General features: G+C 50.1%; 1 protein-coding gene across 1 annotated transcript in view; it reads right to left on the bottom strand.

Annotated features, from left to right (window-relative positions):
• Nucleotides 10203-20875, bottom strand: part of PTPRS (protein tyrosine phosphatase, receptor type S) — a 72871-nt gene continuing 62198 nt past the window's right edge. Inside the window, 13 exon segments of the mRNA XM_021084028.1 lie at nucleotides 10203-11498; nucleotides 12077-12212; nucleotides 12327-12481; nucleotides 14676-14801; nucleotides 14881-15007; nucleotides 15729-15907; nucleotides 16112-16397; nucleotides 16478-16632; nucleotides 18181-18300; nucleotides 18380-18555; nucleotides 19107-19230; nucleotides 19310-19407; nucleotides 20600-20647. Coding sequence (XP_020939687.1) covers nucleotides 11430-11498; nucleotides 12077-12212; nucleotides 12327-12481; nucleotides 14676-14801; nucleotides 14881-15007; nucleotides 15729-15907; nucleotides 16112-16397; nucleotides 16478-16632; nucleotides 18181-18300; nucleotides 18380-18555; nucleotides 19107-19230; nucleotides 19310-19407; nucleotides 20600-20647 — 1799 coding nt within the window. The 3' untranslated portion in view covers nucleotides 10203-11429.

Raw genomic sequence — 20875 nt, 5'->3', positions numbered from 1 at the left:
GCTTATCCATTTAAATGTAATAGTTTGCACCTACTAACCGCAAACTCTAAGTCCATCCCACTCCCTCCCTCTCGGCAACTCTAAGTCTATTCTCTACGTCTGTGAGTGTGTTTGTGTTTCACAGACAGGTTCATTTGTGCCATATTTTAGATTGCACATATAAGTGACATCACATGGTATTTGTCTTTCTCTTTCTAACTTCACTTAGTATAAGAATCTTTGGTTGCATCCATGCTGCTGCAAATGGCATTATTTCATTCTTTTTAATGGATGATTAATACTCCATTCTATAAATGTACCACATCTTTTTTTTGTCTTTTTGCTATTTCTTTGGGCCGCTCCCACGGCATATGGAGGTTCCCAGGCTAGGGGTTGAATCGGAGCTGTAGCCACCGCCCTACGCCAGAGCCACAGCAACGCTGGATCGGAGCCGCGTCTGCAACCTACACCACAGATCACGGCAACGCCGGATCGTTAACCCACTGAGCAGGGGCAGGGACCGAACCCGCAACCTCATGGTTCCTAGTCGGATTCGTTAACCACTGCACCACGACGGGAACTCCATGTCTGTGTCTTAATCCCCTTTTCTTATGAGGACCCCAGTCATATTGGAGTAGGGCCACCCTAACACCTCATTTTAATCTAATCATCTCTTTAAAGACACTGTCTCCAAACACAGCCACAATCTGAAGTCTTGGGGATTAGGAATTCAACATATGCATTTGGAGGGACAGAGTTCAGCCCATGAACAGCTGGTTTAACTCAGTGTAGAGCCAGAAGAAAGACTCGGCCGGCTGGACAAAGGCCTGAGCAGGGGTCGTCTCCAAATGGGTGGAGAAAATTGCGTTGGCAGAGCTTCCCTTCCTCTTGAAAGTGCTGGTTTTGTAGTAGACAGAATAATAGCGGAAGGTTGACCCCATGGAGCTGGCTCAGGAAGGCTCTATCATCACCTGAGGATTCTCTGGAGGAGGAGTCTGCAAGTTGGGCCTGAGTGGAATTGCTGAGATAACAGCTGTCAGTCAGGACACAGCCCTGTTCTTCCTCTGGGAATTAATGTGCAGCTCCCCCAGACCCCAGTCTGAGCTGCATGGATGTTAAAACTGTCCTTTGGAGGGGAGGGTCGGTCGTCAGACTATCCGGGCCCCTCACATCAATAAAAATGAGGTGAAAGATGGGGCCAGTGAGCTGGCATCTACCATGCTGTTCTCAGATACCATGCTCTCTGACTGGTCCTTGCATGAGCTGTGCCTTCTTCCAGGAACACCCTTTCCCCTCTACCATGAAGAAATTAAAACACTTCTCACCTTGATCTCTGGAAAGCCTTTCTTGACCACCCTCCCATCTATGTGTGTATATATAATCTATATCTATATATATATAATAGATATATGCATATATATAGATACATAGATATGCATATCTATGTATATGAAATACATTGGCCCCATGTATGTCACCCAGCAGAAGAGAATAGAAATTTCCTGTTTATGGTTTGTCTCCCCCACTCAGCAACAAATCTGCTGAAGGCAGGGGCTACGTCTTGTGCACTCTTAAGTATCCAGTTCCTGCACAAGGTTTATTCGACACTGTGAACACTGTGAGGCCAGAAGTCTCAGGTTCAAATCCTGGCTCTGCCATTTTCAGGCTGTGTGACCTTGGGCAATTTACTTAACCTCTCTGTGCCTCAGTTTTCTCATTTGTAAAATGAGGGGCTAAAACTACTTTATCACAGTGGTTTAAAAACACCATGATAACCACTTGATTAACAGGAGCCATTTTTTAAAAAAATTGATTGTGACAGGGCCCCCAGGGGAGATGGCATAGTTCTAAGATTCAGCTGTGCTCTTGTGGGCTGCTGCTGTCTGCCTATGATGAACTAAGTCTTACATACCTTATAGTGGATGGGAGGGCTTCCTTTCTTTCTTTTCTTTCTTTCCCTTCCTTCCTTTCTCTCTCTCTTTTCTTTCTTTCTTCCTTCCTTCCTTCCTTTCTTTCTTTCTTTCTTTCTTTCTTTCTTTCTTTCTTTCTTTCTTTCTTTCTTTCTTTCTTTCTTTCTCTCTCTCTCTCTCTCTCTCTTCTTTCTTTCTTTCTTTCTTTCTCTCTCTCTCTCTCTCTCTTTCTCTCTTTCTCTCTTTCTTTTGGCAGCCCCCATGGCACATGGGGAATCAAACCTGCACCTGTGCAGTGAACTGAGCCACTATAGTCAGATTCTTAACTTGCTTCATCACAGTGGGAACTCAAGGAGATTTATCTTTTAAAATCATTTTTAATCACAATTGCTATATAAACATTTTTTTGTCATAAAAACAAATTTTACCATAAGAACTAAAGTTCTCTTTCACTCCTCTTTCATCCTGGTCTTGTCTTTGCCTTCTGTTCTAGTTTATATTGGTGAACAGCCTCCACCCCAGACTGTCTCTTCTAAGCAGCAATTGTTTTATTATGCTTGTGGGTCACTCATTTGGACCAAGTGTGTTGGGGATGACTTGTGCCTGTTACATGATGTCTGGAGCCTGAGCAAGGAGGCTAGGACTGCCGACCAGGGCACCCACAAGTGACCTTTCCGTGTGGGTTGAGCTTCCTCACAATATAGTGGGGATCCAAGCAAGGATCCTGAGAAGCTTCCAAGAAGTGAATGTCTCAAGGGAGCCAGGTGGAAGCTGACAGGCTTTGATGACCTGGTCTTGGGGACCACCCAGCATCACTTCCCCTGTATGCTCTAGGTCCAGATAGTCACAAGCAGATCCAAATGGAGCAGGCAACGACTCTACATCTCCATGTCAAAGAATTTGTGGTCCTATTTTAAAACAGCTGTACTTGGAGTTCCCACTGTGCCACAGTGGCTTAAGGACCTGGTGTTGCCATATCTGTAGTGTAGGTCCCAGCTGCAGCTTGGATTCGATCCCTGGCCTGGAACTTCTACATGCTGTGGGTGTGGCCAACAAAACAAACAAACGAAACAGCCATACTTCATAGAGGTATGTTATCAGTTTAGACGTGTAGCTTTCCGATCTCCCTTTCCTACATATTTACAATCACCTATCTGTCTGCAAGAAAAGATCCATAATCTTTCTTTTATATTGTTAAAATAATAGAAAATTTACTGTTCTAATAACCTTTAAGTGTACAGATCAATGGCATGAAATATATTCACATCATTGTGCAACCATCACCACCATCCATCCCTATAACTCTTTATCTTGTAAATCTGAAATTCTGACCCTATCCAACACTAACTCCCCATTCTCCCGGCTTCCCAGCCTCTGGCAATCATGCTTATGCTGTAGGGTTTTTTAAATGTAAGGTTTCTAATTGGTTACTGCCAATAGTACAACCAGCCAATGACTTTTAAACAAATTATTATATTTTTTCATTTTGCAATAATTTTAGACCCACAGAGAAGTTGCAAAAATAGTACAGGTAGCTCCTGGTGTATCCTTCACCCAGCTTCTAATGTGAGCATCTTATATAACCGTAGTACCTTTATTGAAATCAGGAAATTAACACTGATACAATCCTAGTAGCTTACAGATCTTATTCAAATGTAAGAATTTTTTTTTTTTTTGGTCTTCGCTCCCATGGCATATGGAAGTTCCCAGGCTAGGAGTCGAATCGGACCTGTAGCCGCCGGCCTATGCCGCAGACACAGCAATGTGGGATCCGAGCCGCATCTGCAACATACACCATAGCTCACAGCAACGCCAGATCCTTAACCCACTGAACAAGACCAGGGATCGAACCCGCAACCTCATGGTTCCTAGTCGGATTCGTGAACCACTGAGCCACGATGGGAACTCCTCAAATGTAAGAATGTTTGCTTCTCCAGCTCTTTTCTGGTCCAGAATCCAATCCAGGATCCCATAGTACTTTTAGTCATCACATTTCCTAGATGTTCTCTGGTCTGTGATAGATTCTCATTCTTTGTCTTTCATAGTCTCAGTTATGCTAAAGGGGAACCAGTCAGTTATTTTTTAGAAAGTCCCTGAAGCTGAGTTTGTCTGAGGTTTGCTCATGATTAGACTGAGGTTGTGCATTTTGGGGCAAGACTATCACAGAAGTGGTGGTGTGTACTTCTTAGTATATCAGGAGGTACATTATGTTGATATGTCTCATCACTGGAGACCTTGACCCTGATCATTTGATTAAGGTCCTGTTGATCAGATTTCTCTATGGTAAATTTACCATTTTACCCTTTGTAAAATTATCTTGTGTGGAGATACTTTGAGACCATGCAAATACACTGTTTTTCATCATTAATTTTATTATTAGTATAATTTCCTTCCTTGCTTTCTTCTTTTCTGAAAAATGTATTTCATAACTAACTTATGCCAGGTAATACTTGTGCATACCTTAGTGATACAAAAAATGACTTAAAGAACCCTTTCCCTCAAACAAGTAATTGGAACCCAGAAAGAGAAGTCTAACTAACTCTGGCCTTTCAAAGGACAGAAAAAAAAATTGACTCTGCCTGACTTTGTGGGGAGAGAGAGAATAAGAGTCAGATTCAAGTGCCAAGTGTGGGAGGGTGGGGGACCTCTCTTTTATGTGCAAAATTACATTTCATCTGGACTGCGAGGATATGGCCACAAAGGTTTAAATATGAAAGTGTAAAGTGGTTGATAAGAAATTGGATCAGAGCTTTTCATGGCTGAAAATGTTTTCAGTTGTGCTGTACCTAAGAAATAGGCCAGTGACTTTTTATGATGGCTTTGTAACTGGTATTTTGTTGGACTTTCTTCTTACTTATAGCACAATTTAAGATGATTTTTTTTTCTTTGTCTTTTGTCTTTTCTAGGGCTACACCCACGGCATATGGAAGTTCCCAGGCTAGGGGTCTAATTGGAGCTGTTGCTGCCAACCTGCTGCATCACAGCCACAGCAATGCCAGATCTGAGCCGCTTCAGTGACCTACACCACAGCTCAGGGCAATGCCGGATCCTCAGCCCACTTGAGCAAGGCCAGGGATAGAACCCGCAACCCCATGGTTCCTAGTTGGATTCATTTCCTCTGTGCCGCGACTGGAACTCCTTAAGATGATTCTTTTGAGCTGTCTAGTAGACAGTCATATTTCTTGCAATAATGAAAGCTTTGTCTTTTTCCATACTTGTATTCTTGTTCTTATCTTATTTCTTGTTCTTACTGCATTGGCAGGGGTCCCGAGTATTACATAAAATGGTAATGGACATTCCTTGCCTTGTTTCTGAATTCAGTGGACATGTCTCTACTTCAGAGATTGGCTAACTATGGCCTGTGGGCCAAATGCATTTCACTCCCTGTTTTTGTAAATAAACTTTTTTGGAACACAGCCATACTCATTGGTTTTGTCTATGACTGCTTGTGTGCTGTGGCAGACCAGCCAAGTAGTTGTAACAGAGAGCTTCTGGCCTGAAAAACCTAAAATATTTTGCCAAATTTTGTTCTAAAGTTTTAGCATCATTGAGCTACTTTTTCAAATTATGGAGCCGTGGTTTATTTTTAAAAATCAAATGCTTTGCGATGATATTTCTCCCCTTTTCCATAGATTTATTATTTCCTTATTTTGAATATACAAAAGTGAATAATAGATATGATATCCTTAACACCTAAGTAATTTGCTGTGGCTGTGGTGTAGACCAGTAGCTGCAGCTCTGATTTGACCCCTAGCCTGGGAACTTCCATATACCACAGGTGTGGCCCTAAAAAGAAAAAAAAAAATTAAAACATACACATCAGGTTGAATTTACATGTATACCCTTTGTTGAATGTATTCCCCTTACTTCTGCCCAGAGGGCACAATTACCCTGTTTTTGTTTTTGTTTTTTTGTCTTTTTAGGGCTGTATCCATGGCATATGGAGGCTCCCAGGCTAGGGGTCAAATCGGAGCTGTAGCTGCTGGCCTATGCCAGAGCCACAGCAATGCCAGATCCTAGCTGTGTCTGTAACCTGCACCACAGCTCTCCAAAACAGCAGATCCACAACCCACTGAGTGAGGCCAGGGATTGAAACTGCGTCCTCATGGATACTAGTCAGATTCATTTCCACTGAGCCATGGCGGGAACTCCTGAATTTGTTTATAGATGAGTTTTTCTAAGAGTTTTATAGTTTCAGAGTTCCCATCATGGCGCAGTGGTTAATGAATCTGACTAGGAACCATGAGGTTGTGGGTTCGATCCCTGGCCTTGCTCAGTGGGTTAAGGATCCAGCATTGCCATGAGCTGTGGTGTAGGTTGCAGACGCAGCTCAGATCGTGCGTTGCTGTGGCTGTGGCATAGGCCGGTGGCTACAGCTCCAATTCGACCCCTAGCCTGGGAACTTCCATATGCCATGGGAGCAGCCCTAGAAATGGCAAAAAGACAAAAAAAAAAAAAAAGTTCCCAGGCCAGGATTGAACCTTAGGCACAGCAGCAACCAAGCTGCTGCAGTGACAATGCCGGATCCTTCATCCCCTGCCCCACAAGGGAACTCCTAAAATATCTCCTTTGAGAGTAGTTGGTTTCTCTGTCATCCCTACTGTTTATTTGCACCTTCTGTCTTCTTGCCAAAAGTTTTCCTCTTTTATGGGTGTTTCTAAAGATCCAGCTTTTTATAATGTTTTTGCTGCTGCTTTCATTTCTCATTTTATTAATTTCTGACTTTTACTTAATAATGTTTTCCCTTGACTTTCCTTGGGTTTATTTGTCCTTTTTGTGGACGCTTCTATTGAAAGCTTAATGGGTTTATTTTCAGTTATTTTCTTCATAAATCCATATAAAGCTATATATGTGCTTATTTCCTTTATACTCAGCAATCTCTCTCCCTCCATAAATGCAGTGATGACTTTAAATTTACTTCTGAGTACGTTTTGTGTTGCATCCCAAAGCTTTTCATTTGCAGTGGTCTTATCACTCAGTTCTAAATACTTTGTAATTTGTGTATCTTAAACTCATTTAACACTTCCTCCTCTGTGGATTTGAGGAGCTACATGTCGTCGCTGATTTGTAATTTTATTGCATTGTGCCTAGTGAGTGAAATCTGAATGTTGAGCTTTTCTTTATGATCTAATTCATGGTCCTTTTTTGGTGACAGGCTTTAAGTGTTTGGACAGAGTGTACATTCTTCATTTGTTACGTACAAAATCCTGTACATATGTATTTGCTCAAGTTCAGTATTACATTGTTCAGATCCTCCAGATCCTTATTGTCAGATTGGTCTTTCCATTCCTGAGTTTGCTTCAGCATCCAGCATCACTGTAGTTCTGCTCATTTCTCCTAGTAGCTATTTTATTTTGCTTTATTTTTATTTTATGGCTGCACCCAGGGCATGTGGAAGTTCCTGGGCCAGGGACTAAATATGAGCCACAGCTGTGACCCACGCTGCAGCTGTGGCAATGCCAGATCCCTTGACCCACTGCAACGCACCAGGGATCAATCTTGTACCTCTGCAGCCACCAGAGCTGCTGCAGTTGGATTCTTAACCCACTGCACCACAGCGGGAACTCTGGATACTTTAGCTTTAAACATTTTAAAATGATGTTGTTAGGGTCAAAATATACATTTAGGATATTTGCACTGTCTGGAATACTAGATTGCTTTGGCCCCTGACAGTTCCTTGGTGATGAGTGGGGGCTCTGCTCTAGGGCTCTGTCCCTCCCACCATGGGGCCAATGCTGACTGTGGGCAGGAGCTCAGATGCCTTGAATTCCCTTGTCACAGCAGGAACTGAGCAGATCTGGGCCGACGTCTAGGTTCCACTACTTACCACCTTTGTAATCTTGGGTGAGAGACCTGACCTATTTCAGCCTCAGTTTTCTCATTGGTCCACTGGTGTATTGTCAGAAGGCTTAAATGAGATTGCATGAGCATACAGTAAGTGCTCAATAAATGGGATTAGGTATTATGGAATCCTCTGGCAGGGCCAAGGCAACTGGAGATGCTTAGAGCCTTGATGGTCATGTCTATGGGTTGAGGCAATTCCTTAGGGCCCTCCTTTTCCAAGAAGCCTTCAGATAAACCCCTGTGTGCCACCACCTACTCTTAACTATAGACAGGAACATCTCAAGGGCTGAATCACAGAGCAGAGGATCACACATTCGATAACACTCCCTGAAGATCCTCTGTCTGGTTTTCAGTAAGGGGGGCAAGGTAGATCCTATCCAGACACCTCAGCCTCAATGGGCTTTTGCAAACAGAGAAGTGAAATTAAGAGATACCTTCTTAGAGGAGCTTTTAGTCCTGGGCTTTGAGGACTGAATAAGGAGTTCTGTAGGCAGAGTAGCCTATTAATAAAGTCTTGGGGAGTTCCTGTTGTGGCTCAGCAGTAATCAATCAGATTACTATCCATGAAGATGTGGGTTTGATCCCTGGCCTTACTCAGTGGTTTAAGGATCTGGCACTGCCATGAGCTGTGGTGTAGGTCACAGATGTGGCTCAGATCTGGCATGGCTATGGCTGTGGCGTAGGCCAGCCGCTACTGCTCCAATTTGACCCCTAGCCTGGGAACTTCCATATGCTGTGAGTATGTCCCCCCACCAAAAACAGACAAAAATTAGTCTTGGATAGAACCAGGCTTGGGTTAGAGTCTGGCTTTTCTGTCCCTTTTGTCACACCATTTGTTACAAACAAGATCCCTCTCCTTTACTTCTTGCATTCAGAACCTAGGAGCTATTATTTCTTCATCTTTCTCTCTTCACTGTCTGTTCTTTCCACCATCCCACAGGGGGAAAGTAAGGGATTTTTTTTCCCCATGCCAGCTCTACTATCCTTCCCTCTGTGGTCTCCTTCTGGCTTGTCTCCTCTGATAATCATCTTGCAGTTTTTGAAAAGTCTCAATCTGTAGTTGATGTAATTTTCCCCATTTCCCTGGATTTGGATGCTTTCTCTCTTTTCTTGTTGTACTTGCCTAAGACGTATCTACTTAGATGTTTCAAAGAAAGTTGTTTGTTAATGCAAAAGAACCACCTCAAAAAGGTCCAAGTCGAGTAATTTAAAGCTTGGTTCATGTCTTTTAAAAGTTGACTTATTCTCAGAATTTGTTTTCTTAGCAACATATTTGAGGCTATACATTTTCCTCTGGGTACCCCTTTGGCTGCATCCCACAAGTCTCATTCCATAATGTACTATTTATTCAGTTTTAAGAACTTCATAATTTCTATGTTGATTCCTTCTTTAACTCATGCCTCATTTAAAAATGTGTTTCAAAATTTCTCATTGTTGGCCTTTTTTATGGGAGGCTATTACAGAAACTACTCCTGGGGCCAAGATCAGGTTATCTTATCTAATATTCGTTTCTTAAAATTTATGAAGATCTCCACAGATGTTTTTTATAAATGCTAATTTTTATAAATGTTCTATACGTATTTGAAAATTTCAGGCATGGGGGATGTAGGATTTGATATATCTATTTGAGTAAGATTATTAATGGTGGTAATCTATTTATTTGCTTACTACTGGTCTGACAGCTTCTTTTTTTTTTTTTGTCTTTTGTCTTTTTGTTGTTGTTGTTGTTGCTATTTCTTGGGCCGCTCCCGCGGCATATGGAGGTTCCCAGGCTAGGGGTCCAATCAGAGCTGTGGCCACCAGCCTACGCCAGAGCCACAGCAACGCGGGATCCGAGCCGCGTCTGCAACCTACACCACAGCTCACAGCAACGCCGGATCGCTAACCCACTGAGCAAGGGCAGGGACCGAACCCGCAACCTCATGGTTCCTAGTCGGATTCGTTAACCACTGCGCCACGACGGGAACTCCTGACAGCTTCTAAGTAGGATAATGTCACTCCTTCCTAGACTGTGCCCCTGCCCTAAGACCCTCTTCTCATTGCTGGAGCAGCTCTGTGAGGGTAGGGGGAGTCTCTCATCCCATCTCTGGGTCTTAAGCCAGAGGGGGTAGGGACCCAGGCAAGGGTGTAGATACAGAATGGTTCACCTTCCATCCCCCAGGGTCAGACTTTGCATTGGGGCCTGCCCCTCTCTGAGCCTCAGTTTCTTCATCTATAAATTGAGTTGATTCCTATCTTAAAGGGCTGGTCCATGGTAGAGGCTCGGTGGTGGTCACACTTATCAAGAGGAATAACTATTATCAATGAGGCACTCCCTGCAGGGCTAAAGCTTGGGTTCTGGGTTCCAATTCCATGTGGCCCCTTAGATGCTGTGTGATGTTGGATAAGCGATACAATCTCTCTTGTCCTCACCCCCACCACCAGGGACAAGAAATAAGATAGGGGCGTGACAAAGACTCCACCACTGGCCGGGGTCGGACAATCTTCCTTTAATACAAAGTTGATATATCTACATACACAGGGGTGGGAAAACCACCCGGCTGCTTCCGTTTGAATAAACAGTGTTGAAAGCAACGGCAGATTTGCTCTCATACAAAGAGAAAAACTCACTTGCTCAGGGGTTGGCGGGATCCCATCCTTCTGCTTTTGCCCCAAAACTGCCCCATGGTCCCAGTGGGGGAAAGGGTCCCTGATCCAGAGCAGCACATGGCCTCTCTCTCCCTGAAGTGGGAACCTCCTGTTTTGTTCAGTCTTTCTCCTCGGGGTGGGAGCCGGGGTGGGGGGTGGGGCTCGGGCTACGGGGGGCAGGGGGGATCACTGCCAGCTCCCCTGTGGCAGACCCTACCCCGTGGGCTCGAAACCCTACGCTGGTGGGCCCGAGTCCCTCCCCCCACTGCCCCTCCCCCCTCAGAATGGTCCTTGATATGTCTGAGAATTGAATTTAAAATAGAAATTAAAAAAAAGGAAGAAAAGAAATCAGGAGCAAAAAGGTCCTAGTCTTGAGCGAGGCACACCTTCAGATGGTAGGAAAAAGAAAAAAAAAAAAAGCAAGCCACAGGGGCAGCCTAAGCCCGAGCGTGCCTGTGAATACAGCCATCACACAAGAAGGTATGCTACAGTGAAAAAATAGACTGTCGGCGAACAGAATAGGAATAAGCCAAGTTTTTCTTTTTAAGTTTGTTGACTTTTTTTTTTTTTCCTGTTTGTTTCTTCTTTAAAAAAAAAATGGAAAAAAAAATACACTATTTAAAAAAAAGGAAATGTCACTGGATACAGTTACACCGAGTCTGAAAGAAAGCGGGATCCGGCCCCCTGCTCCCTGCTGCCCCAGCCCGCCCCAGGCTGCTGGGCGGGAAGGCTCCGAGAGGGAGGACAAGGGGTCAAGTTTACAGCCCCCGCCCTCCTCTGGTTCTGGGGAGAACCCCTGTTTGTTCACCGCCCCCCCCACCCCCCACCCCGGAATCTCTCGGTTTTGGAATCAGAAGGAAATGAGGAATGTGCCAAGTATCAAAGGCGGCGGCCCGTCCAGGGAGGTGGCTGGGGCCGCGTGGGGGGCTCGAGGGGCCGCAGCGTTCCTGGAGACCCGGCGGAAACTTGGCCGCCGCCTCCTGCCCTGGCTGCCTGGGTCCAGACCTCGGGGCCCACCCGGCACGGGAGGCGTTGGGGCCGGCGGAGTCCGGCCGGGCCGACTTGGCTCTAGGTTGCATAGTGGTCAAAGCTCCCGAGGTACTCCAGCGCCGCCTGGTAGCAGAACTGGTACTCATCCTGGGGATGGAGAGGGGCGGGGCTCTGTCAGTGCCTCTGCTGCCTGAAGCCTCCCTGGGCCTCCTCCGCCCAGAAGCCACGCCCCTCAGCGGTGCTCTCCCCGCCCCTATCTGCTTGGAGGTCCTACTCATTATTCAGGATTGGCCATCGCTGACGTTGGCCATCCCTGACGCCTGCAATGTTCCCCTGGGGCTATGAGGCTGCCACGCCAGCTTTGTCTCCCTCCCTGGAGTTGGGAGAGTTTGGAGGACTTTGTTAAAATACCCCAATGTGAATGTGATGGCAGCAAGTTCCTTCCGGCTCTGGGCCTCACTTCAGGATCTGTGGTCCGTGCCAGGGTCCTAGCTGAGCCTGAATTTGTTTTGACTCTGGGCCCGGGAGGGACCCATCTCTGCCCACTTCTCAGGTCTGGATTTCAGCTTTTTCTCAGCCCAAAGCCGCGGCGGGGGCTCGAGGGGCCTTCACCCCCAACAACCCAGAGAGTAGAGGGTGGCTGCGTCCGTCCCACAGAGCAGGAAGCAGTGTCTCAGGGCAGCAGAGGCACGAGTCGGGGCCACCGCCTCCTGTCCCGTCCTCACCTCCGTCTGCACCATGGCTGGCCTCTGGGTCCGCAGCATCTTCACGGTCTGGAAGATGTCCACCACGCCTTCGTACCGCATCCGCTCCAGCACGATGCTGAGCGTGATGAAGACACCCGTCCTGCCCACGCCGGCGCTGTTGAGGTGAGCATGGCAGTAAGAGGTGAGTGCTTGGGAGGAACCCCAATGGACTGCCTGATTCCTCGGGGATGAAAAGAGCCCAAACTGGAGGGCCCAAGGAACAGCTCACCTGCAGTGGACAGAGATGGGGCCATCCTGGCCGAACTGTTCCTTGGTCTTGTGTACTTGGCCAATGAAGTCAATGAAGCCCTCCCCTGACTTTGGCACGCCCTGTTCCGGCCAGTCCGTGAACTGGAACTGCCGGACAGTCCGGGACTGGCCGTCCTAGAAGGGAGAGAGTGCCCAGTCTTGCTCTGGAGGTCAGTGGCAGTCATGGTGGTTTCCCACCCCCACCAACCTCTAGTCCCAGCCTCCATCGCCAACACCACTCCCTGTTCTTTCCTACCCTCAGCCCCCTTTTCCACCATCCCCTGATGACTCCTTACCCTTCACCATCTAAGGGCACTGTCTTTCACTGAGATGCTCCAAGTTCATCTTTACCATCCAAGGATGCCAAGAGCACCCTCTCACTATCCTCTAACTTGGCCGTCCAGAGACACCATCTTATGTGGCCAATGTCCACCCCCCACCACCCAGCTGCTCTTCTCTCCACCTCTCCAATCCCATCCACCACAATCAAAGTGACGGCCAAGACCACTGTTGTTTGCCATCCTCCACTCCTTCCCCATCCCAGAATGCACCCAGCATCTGTCCTTCTTGGTCCCAATCTCCAGCTCTGTAATCCTGTCATCCTTCACTCCGCATCACCTCAGAGTACAGCATTACCCCACGCCATCCCCTTCCGTCCTTCACCATCCAACAGTGCCATCTTCCATTCCACTGACTAGTCATCATCTTTGATCATCCACCAGCACCATCATCTTCTATCCTTCTCTGCCCAAGGGCACCATCTTCTACCAGCCACCACTGGAAACTCATCATCTTCTACCAGTGCTACTCAACACTATTACCTTCTATCTTTCACCATCTGCTTCTGGGAACTCATGAGCCTTGACCATCCAATGATGGCACCTACCCCCGACTTTCTCCATCTCTATCACTCAACCATCCTTCTCTCCAGTCCTATGTTCCCACTACCCAACATCCAACATCATTGCTTTCTGCCATTTTCCACTTATCATGATCCCGTGGTGTACCACTTTCCACAATTTGTCCCTAGTAATTCGTCCCTCTTCACCATCTAAGGGCCATCTTCCACTGACATTTTCCACCCTCCTTCACTCATCGTCTACCCTTCCCCAGTCACACTCTCTACAGCAAAATGGTGCCATCCAGTGATGCCATCTTATCCTGATGGTCTCCATCCCCCACCACCTAACACCTCCTTTCTCCAATCCCACCTTCCTCTGCCCTGTACCATCAACAGCACTATCTACCACTGACCACTGAATGTGCATCATTCTTTTCTGTTCCAAGTCATCTCCCACTGATCTTCTCCATCTGCCACTGGCCAAACATTTGCCCTCGCCAATCTCATCTTCCACTATCCAGTGCTGATAACACATCACCCTTTACCAACCTATAGTATCATGTTTTACTGGCATTCTCTGTCCTGTTTTCCACACATTCTAATCTCTAATCTCATCTTCCTCCCATCCAACACCATCCTTGTTTACCACACTCTTCTACCTCCAACAGTAACATCTTCTGCTGATTCTGCAATCCCACGTTCCAACAATCCAATGACACCATCTCGCACTACCCACGCACAATGATCAATGATGCTGTTTGTCTATTGGGCTTCACCATCCACTGGCAACATCTTGACTGATATCCCCCCCACATGCCATTATCCCACCCATGAGTTCTCCGATCCCCTCTCCCACCGCTAACTTTAATCCTCTCTCACCCAACAAGGGCACCTTCTATAGTCTTTATCAGTCCCCACTGAGTACCCTCCCTTCTCTCATCACCCAACACTACCTTCCTCCGTTGTGTCTTTACCAGCCAACACCGTCCACTCTCCATTTCCTTCTCTCTCTACATGATGGTGCCAATTCCTACCATCTGACCCCCACCGTGCACCACTCTTTTTTCCATATCTACAGCTCCAGTTTCCCCCACCTGGCACCATCAGTCCATCAAACCTCCCCCACCATGCTTTTGGCCTTCTAGTACTATCCTCTGTGGGTTGCTAATTCCAGGGGAACACAACTCCCTCCCTTTTACATGATTGCCCTGTGTGCCATGTTCCTTAGTGAGTAGCGTTACACACATTCCAATGGGGTCAGTACATAGACATGGCCCTCCCTGCTACCCACTTGGTGGTGGGAGTGATGGTACAATTGGCCAACTAACTCCTCTTCCACCCAGCCACCAATGCTTATTCCAGCTCCTGGGCCTTTGCTTCTATCCCCAGCTAGGGAAGCCCTCTCCAGATCACTAGGGGAACACTGAGCAACCTACAGGGTCCAGCCTGGGTTCTGATCCTTCCCAGCAATCCATCCCCCAAGCTTACCCGGGCGTCTGTGACCTTGAACTCCCGCAGGATGTACTGAGGCATGTTATATTCTGCCATGGGATCTACCACGAAGTACTGGTAGCGGGCGGAGCGCTCGGCTGGCCAGTACTGGTGACATTTTTCCTGTTGGGGGAGATGGCCACTGTGGTCAGCCTGGCCCCTGGCCTGGCCTCCGCCCCACCCTCCATGGTGCCCCGCTCACCCGGCCCATCTCTCGCAGCTTGGTCAGCATCACCACAATGGTTGAGTTGTTCTCCCAGAGCATGCGCCAAAAGTCCTCTGTGGTTTCTGCCAGCGGCCCCTGCGTGGCGATGTAGGCCTTCTGCTGCCTGCAGGGCGGGGTGTGTGAGTCCAGGACCGCAGGGAGGCTCAGGGACTGTCTCCTTCCCTGTCTTGTTCAACCCTCCAAATGTTCCCATTTTGTACATGGAGAAACCATCAGCCTCAGAATACACGCCAGCTCCTCGAGGAGGCTGCAGGACCGTCCACTGACCTCTCTTGCCTTCCTCCTCCACCAAGTGCCATTAAACGCAGTTCTGTTGTTTGTAAGGACAGCACCCTCTTCCTGGAACACCCTCCCATGGCGAGGATTTCTCAACCTCAGCACGCCTGTCATTTGGGGCTGGAGCGTTCATTGATGGCACACTATTCTGGGCACTATGGGGCACTGAGCAGCCTAGCCTCCCCGGCCACGACCCACCAGATGCCAGCAGAAGTCTTCCTCCCTCCCTCCCATTTTAACAATCAAAAATGACCCAAGGCACTGCCAAATTTCCCCCGGGTGGCAGAACTGCCCACGTTGAGGACCTCTGATGGAGAAGGACAGATGGAACCACATTATGGACAGCAGCCATCTGTTAAATACACATCTAAAGATTCCCACCACCTCAGCTATAACTGTACCGGGCTGGCAATGTCTGTCTAGCTCTCTCTCATGAAACACTGGAGGCCCCCTGAAGGCAAGGCTGGGACCTCTGTGGAGGCCCAGCATTGCCCAGCAAAGACCGGGGCCCCACAGTGGCCAGGGGAAGGCCATCGGCTACAGGGTACCTGTAGCCATCGATGAAGCTGGCGTTAATGTAGTCAGAGCCCTCCACGCCCCGGATGGGCTGCAGACAGACCCGTGTGCTCTCGTAGGGCATGATGTTGACCAGGCGGTTCTTGAACTTGTTACAAGGCAGATTGGCACTGATGAAGCGGGATGTGTGGGCTTTGGAGTTGGCCAGCCGCTGTGGGGACCAAGAGATGGGGCGCCGCCATCAGGACAGTCTCCAGCTGGGGACCTGCTCTCCCCAGGGATGGGGAGGGCTGTGTGTTTACAGCCAGAACCTGGACAGTGGAACGGCAGGCAGGGAAACACCAATCCCCACCCTCTGGTCTCCTGCTCTGTTCCTCCCCCATCCTGCCCACATCATCCTCTGCCCAACTCCCACCTTGAACTCGAGCTCCATGCCGGTGACATGCTCGCCAGGCTCCACCTGGGTCAACTTCTGGATGTAGGCGTAGAGGCTACGGGCAGGCACCTCCGTGTTGCCGCAGCCCACGGCCTCCAGCAGGGCCTCGTGGATGAAGCTGTACTGGTCCTCCGTCTGCACCATGTAGTTGCGCTGGGACCGCATGAGCGTCACGTGGCCGTACACGTCCACCGTCTTCTCTGGCTTGATCCGCTCCAGCATGGCGTCGATGACGATGAAGCAGCCCGTGCGGCCCACGCCGGCACTGCGGAGACAGGCAGGACCATCAGGGGTGCCCCGGGGTGCAGAGGGGAGCCAGGAGTGGAGGATGGGGGACAGGGGTACCTGCAGTGGACCACAATGGGGCCCGCGTCCGGCGGGTTGCAGGTCTTGACTCTCCGCAGGAAGGCCAGGAACGGTGTCGGGTACTCAGGCACCCCATGGTCCGGCCACGCTGTGAACTGGAACTGGCGGACCTCACGCTTCTCGCTGGAGCCATTCTGGGGGCCACAGGGACACCGCCTATCATCGCGGCCCACCACTCATGGGCTGGGGTCTGAGTTGACACCTCCTGACCACGTCCCCGAGCACCTGACTTGGGGCCAGGCTGCCCCTGGGCACGGGTGTGTCTCCATGTGGGAGTTTCACCAGCGTCTCACGTTCAATGCGACCAACACTATGCCCCCACATTCTCCCAATCCTCCTCCCTGCCTTCGGGCTCTGGCCAAAATTTAGGGGTGACCCTTGACTCCCCTCCCCTGCCTTCCCACATCCAAGACATCCGTCAGCACCATCAGCTCTGCCTTCAACGTCCATCCTAAGCCCGCCCATTTCTCGCTCGCCCCCTCCATAGCGACCACTCTGGTCTGGCCCCTTCATCACCCATCCAGACCGGAGCAGTCCCCCCCACCCCAGTGGCAGGGCTCCAGCCCTCCCCCACCACAGTCTATTCCCCCAGGGGCAAGCAGAGGGTGCTAGTGAGCACCGGAGTCAGCAGTCCCTGTCCCCCTGCACCCCTACCAACCAGCCCTCCCTGAATGAAAAGCCCAAGTCTCTCCTGAAGGCCCCAAAGTCCTGCACAACCTACCCCTGGCCTCTCTCTGCCCTCACTCAGCTCCAGCCACACAGGACTTCTCACTGTTCCTAAAACATCCCAGGTACAGTCCAGCCCTGGGCCTTTGTACGGGCTGTGCCCTCTGCCTAGAATGCTGTTCCCTCGGATCGGCTCATACCTCCCTTCCCCACCAACTCCAGGCCCTTCGCTATGCACTTTATTCTCCCCTGCTTTACTTTTACGTGTAAGATGTCTTGTCATTTTACATGTTTATTGTTTCTGTTCTGTCCGCTAGACTGTAAGACCCACAAGAGCCAGATATTTTATCTTTCTTGGTTCCTGCTGTGTCCTGGTGCCCAGGTCAGGGGCTGATACAGGGTGTGCTCAATGTGTGAATGAACTGAAAATTCTCACTCCCTCTTGTCCATCTACTCAGTTTTCTGGCACCTGGGCCAGGTGTATCCCTAATGTTGAGAGGACCTGGCTGACTGCCAGGGGAACACTGTGGTGCCGAAAACATCTCCCTTCACCATCATGACAATAAAAAGTGTCCCCAGACATTGAAAAGCGTCCCCTGGATGCCAAAATGCCCCAACTGAGAACCACTGATGTAGAAGAACACATGGAAACATGTTATGGACAGCAGCCATTGGTTAAATGCAAATCTAAAGATTCTCTCTGCCCTGTCCCAAATGCCCACTGTGTGCATATCTGAGACTGGAGGCCCCTTGAGTGCATGGCTGAGACCCTGCCAGACCCTGTCATAAACCTAGGCTGGGTGAAGCCAGAGGACAAGGAAGAGCTGGGAGTGATTGACAGCAAGGGGACAACAGGTTCATGGCTAAGTTGGAGTCTGCTGACTTGTCTTCCTGCTACGGCTGGAGACAAAAGCGATTCCCCTGAGTCTCAGTGTCCCTGTCCATGAGAACATGGTCCGCCTTGGTCAACACATTTGGTTTTTCCTTTGTCCCGTGGGGAGCTCCCTGGGCCCTACCTTGTGCAAGGAGAATGTCCGCACACAGAATGTGGCCAGCTCGATGGTGTCCAGCAGCGTGACCTGGATGAAGCCATAGGTCTCCGTGCCCCTGTTGGGCCAATACTGATCACATTTGATCTGTACCAGGTAAGAGAACAGAGATGAGTGTAGGCTGGGGCTGGCTAAGGGCTTGGGGGCCACAGGGTCCAGGCCTCACCCGTGATTTCTCCTCTAGCCGTGTCATCATAACGATGGTAGCGGAGCGCTGCTCCCACACCATACGCCAGAAGTCACCAAAGGTCTCAGGCAGTGGCCCCTGCGTGGCGATGTATGCATTCTGCCGCCGGTAGCCATCCACATAGTTGGCGTTGATATAATCGCTGCCCACGATGCCTATGACCAAGGCAAGCCAGAGGTCAGTGGGGGCCCTCTGTCCTTTTAGGCTGGCTGCTCCTGGCCCACCACTACCTGGAAACCCTCCTGGATTGCCCCAACATCTCTCCAAGGAAATCAGGGGCATATCCTTCACAGTTCCTCAATCTCAGCATTACTGCCATTTGGGGCCAGATCATGGTGGGGGCTGTCCCGGGCTCCTCAGGTAATTGAGCAGCACCTCTGGCCTCTGCTCTCTAGATGTCACTAACACTCCCTCTTCCAGGCTGTGACAACAAAAGTATCCCCAGATGTTGCCAGATGTCCTGAGTGGTCAAGTGTTCCCTGACTGAGAACCATGGATACAGAGGAATCATTGGAAGTGTGTAATGGATAGCAGCCATCCGTTAAATACTAAAACTTCCCCAGTGGCTTCTGGCTATTGGTGGACCAGGCCTGTGACCAGAATCAGGCCTCAGTTTCCCCACCAGTCCCCCAGAGGGTCCACTCTGGCCTTGCCCCGTGGCCAAGAGGAAGGGTGAGTTGGAACCTGGGGCCCCCATGTGCTATACCTTCAATAGGCTGGAGGATGACGCGAGAGTGGTCGTAGGCGATAACGTTGGCATAGCGGTTCTTGGGCTTGTTCACTTCCAGGTTGGAGTGCTCCCATGTGAACTGCTGGCCCGGGTCGATGGACTGAGGGGAAGGGGAGGCGGGAGGTGTCAGGGTGGGCATCTGTGGGCCCCGGGAGGGTGGGAGGCAGGGGCCCGCTCACCTCATACTCCTGGGAGAGCTTGAGGCTGTCGTTGGCTTTGAGGCGTTCCGTGTGCTCTGCCATGTCTGCGATGGGGATGGGTGGGTGGCTGAGCATGCCTGCGGGGAGAGCAGACCCGCCGGCCAGGTGGTCACTTGGGAGGCCAGCCCATGGGCCGGGGAGAGGGCAGGGGGTGCTCTACAGTGTCAGTCTGCGATGAACGAGCTGCAGTTAGAGGGAGTGGCGGGGAAGGGGAAGGTTCAGGGTGGGCACCCGTAGGGGCCCAGGACCACAGGCCTGCAGGGCTGGGGGAGGGGCATTGAGGCTGAAGCTCCTGGCTGAGCCCTGGCTCCCGGTGACCACCCTCCTCCGTCCCCCCCAACCAGCTGAGGGTGCAAGGGCTGGGGAAGGGTCGCCCTGCAGGATTCCAAGCTCCTAGTGCCTCGTGGCAAGAAGCAGGCAAGTGACACAGAAATGAAGAAGCAGATGCAGCTGGCTGGACTTTCAAAAATATTGCCCTGGGGAGGCGGGTAGGGCAGGAGGCCAACACCCCTTTCTGGCCCCCGCGGATCAGAGGGACTGAACCAGTCCTCTGCCGGGTGGAGCTGAGGGCCTGGGGAAGGAGACATGGGGTACATGTGTGTTGGATGGTGGAGCCCCCATCTGTCTGTGCACCTGCCCCTGACCTCTCAGGGTTCATGTTCTCATCTGGTGCATGAAATGGTGACTTCTCTTATCTTTGGAGGCCCCAGGGGGGTGGCTAGAGGTACTGAGATGGGGGACTTTGCTCTTTCTCCCCAATATCTGAGGCTGCCAGACCCCTCTCCTCTCCTGGAGCCTGGTGGCCACACATGTGCTCCCACATTCACTCTGCAGCTACTGAGATGGAGAGCTATGCGCCAGCATCCACGTACCAACGTGAAAGCAAAGGATTTGCTAAGCCGACTGGTAAAGAGCTGATGTTCTGGGTCCCTGCATGCTCCTCACCACCCGTGGTGCTCCCCCAGAGCCCACCTCTAAGGGACATGAGGCTAGTGTCCATTTGACGGATGGGTCCCCCTGCCAGTCACACGGGTTGGCTGTTCTCATGTATGTACTCTCTTGCCTCTATCCCGCCCCCAATCCCTCCCTGCTCCACACACGCACGCAGTCACAACCCATGATCTAAGGGCCCAGTGGACCAGACTCCCACCCGCCTTGAGAAGCCAGCGCAGGACAGGTGGGCAGAGAGAGGAGGCGGGATGGAGAAACCAAGGATGAAAACAAACAGGGGCGAAAGAAAGCCAAGAACAGAGAGACACAGGAACTAACTTTCAAAGTGAAACCCCGGCTCCCTGAGGGGGCTGCTGAGGCCTGAATCTGCAGAAACAGCAAACAATAAATAAATGAAAACCCGTGGGGAGCCCACCTCCCCCCAACCCCTTGCTGGGTGCACGCACAGCAGCTGGTGGACTGACGCAGAGGGCAGGGACATTTCAACAGTGAGGGACACGCAGCCGCCTGGGCCCCAACCAGAGAACCTATGGCAGTTGCTGTGCATCCCTCTGACTGGACACCAGCCAGTCCTGGTTTTTGGCTGTGACTCTG

This window comes from Sus scrofa, chromosome 2, assembly GCF_000003025.6.
Source record: "Sus scrofa isolate TJ Tabasco breed Duroc chromosome 2, Sscrofa11.1, whole genome shotgun sequence".
NCBI classification, from domain to species: Eukaryota; Metazoa; Chordata; class Mammalia; order Artiodactyla; family Suidae; genus Sus; species Sus scrofa.
This window is presented reverse-complemented; position numbering and strand designations above follow the sequence as displayed.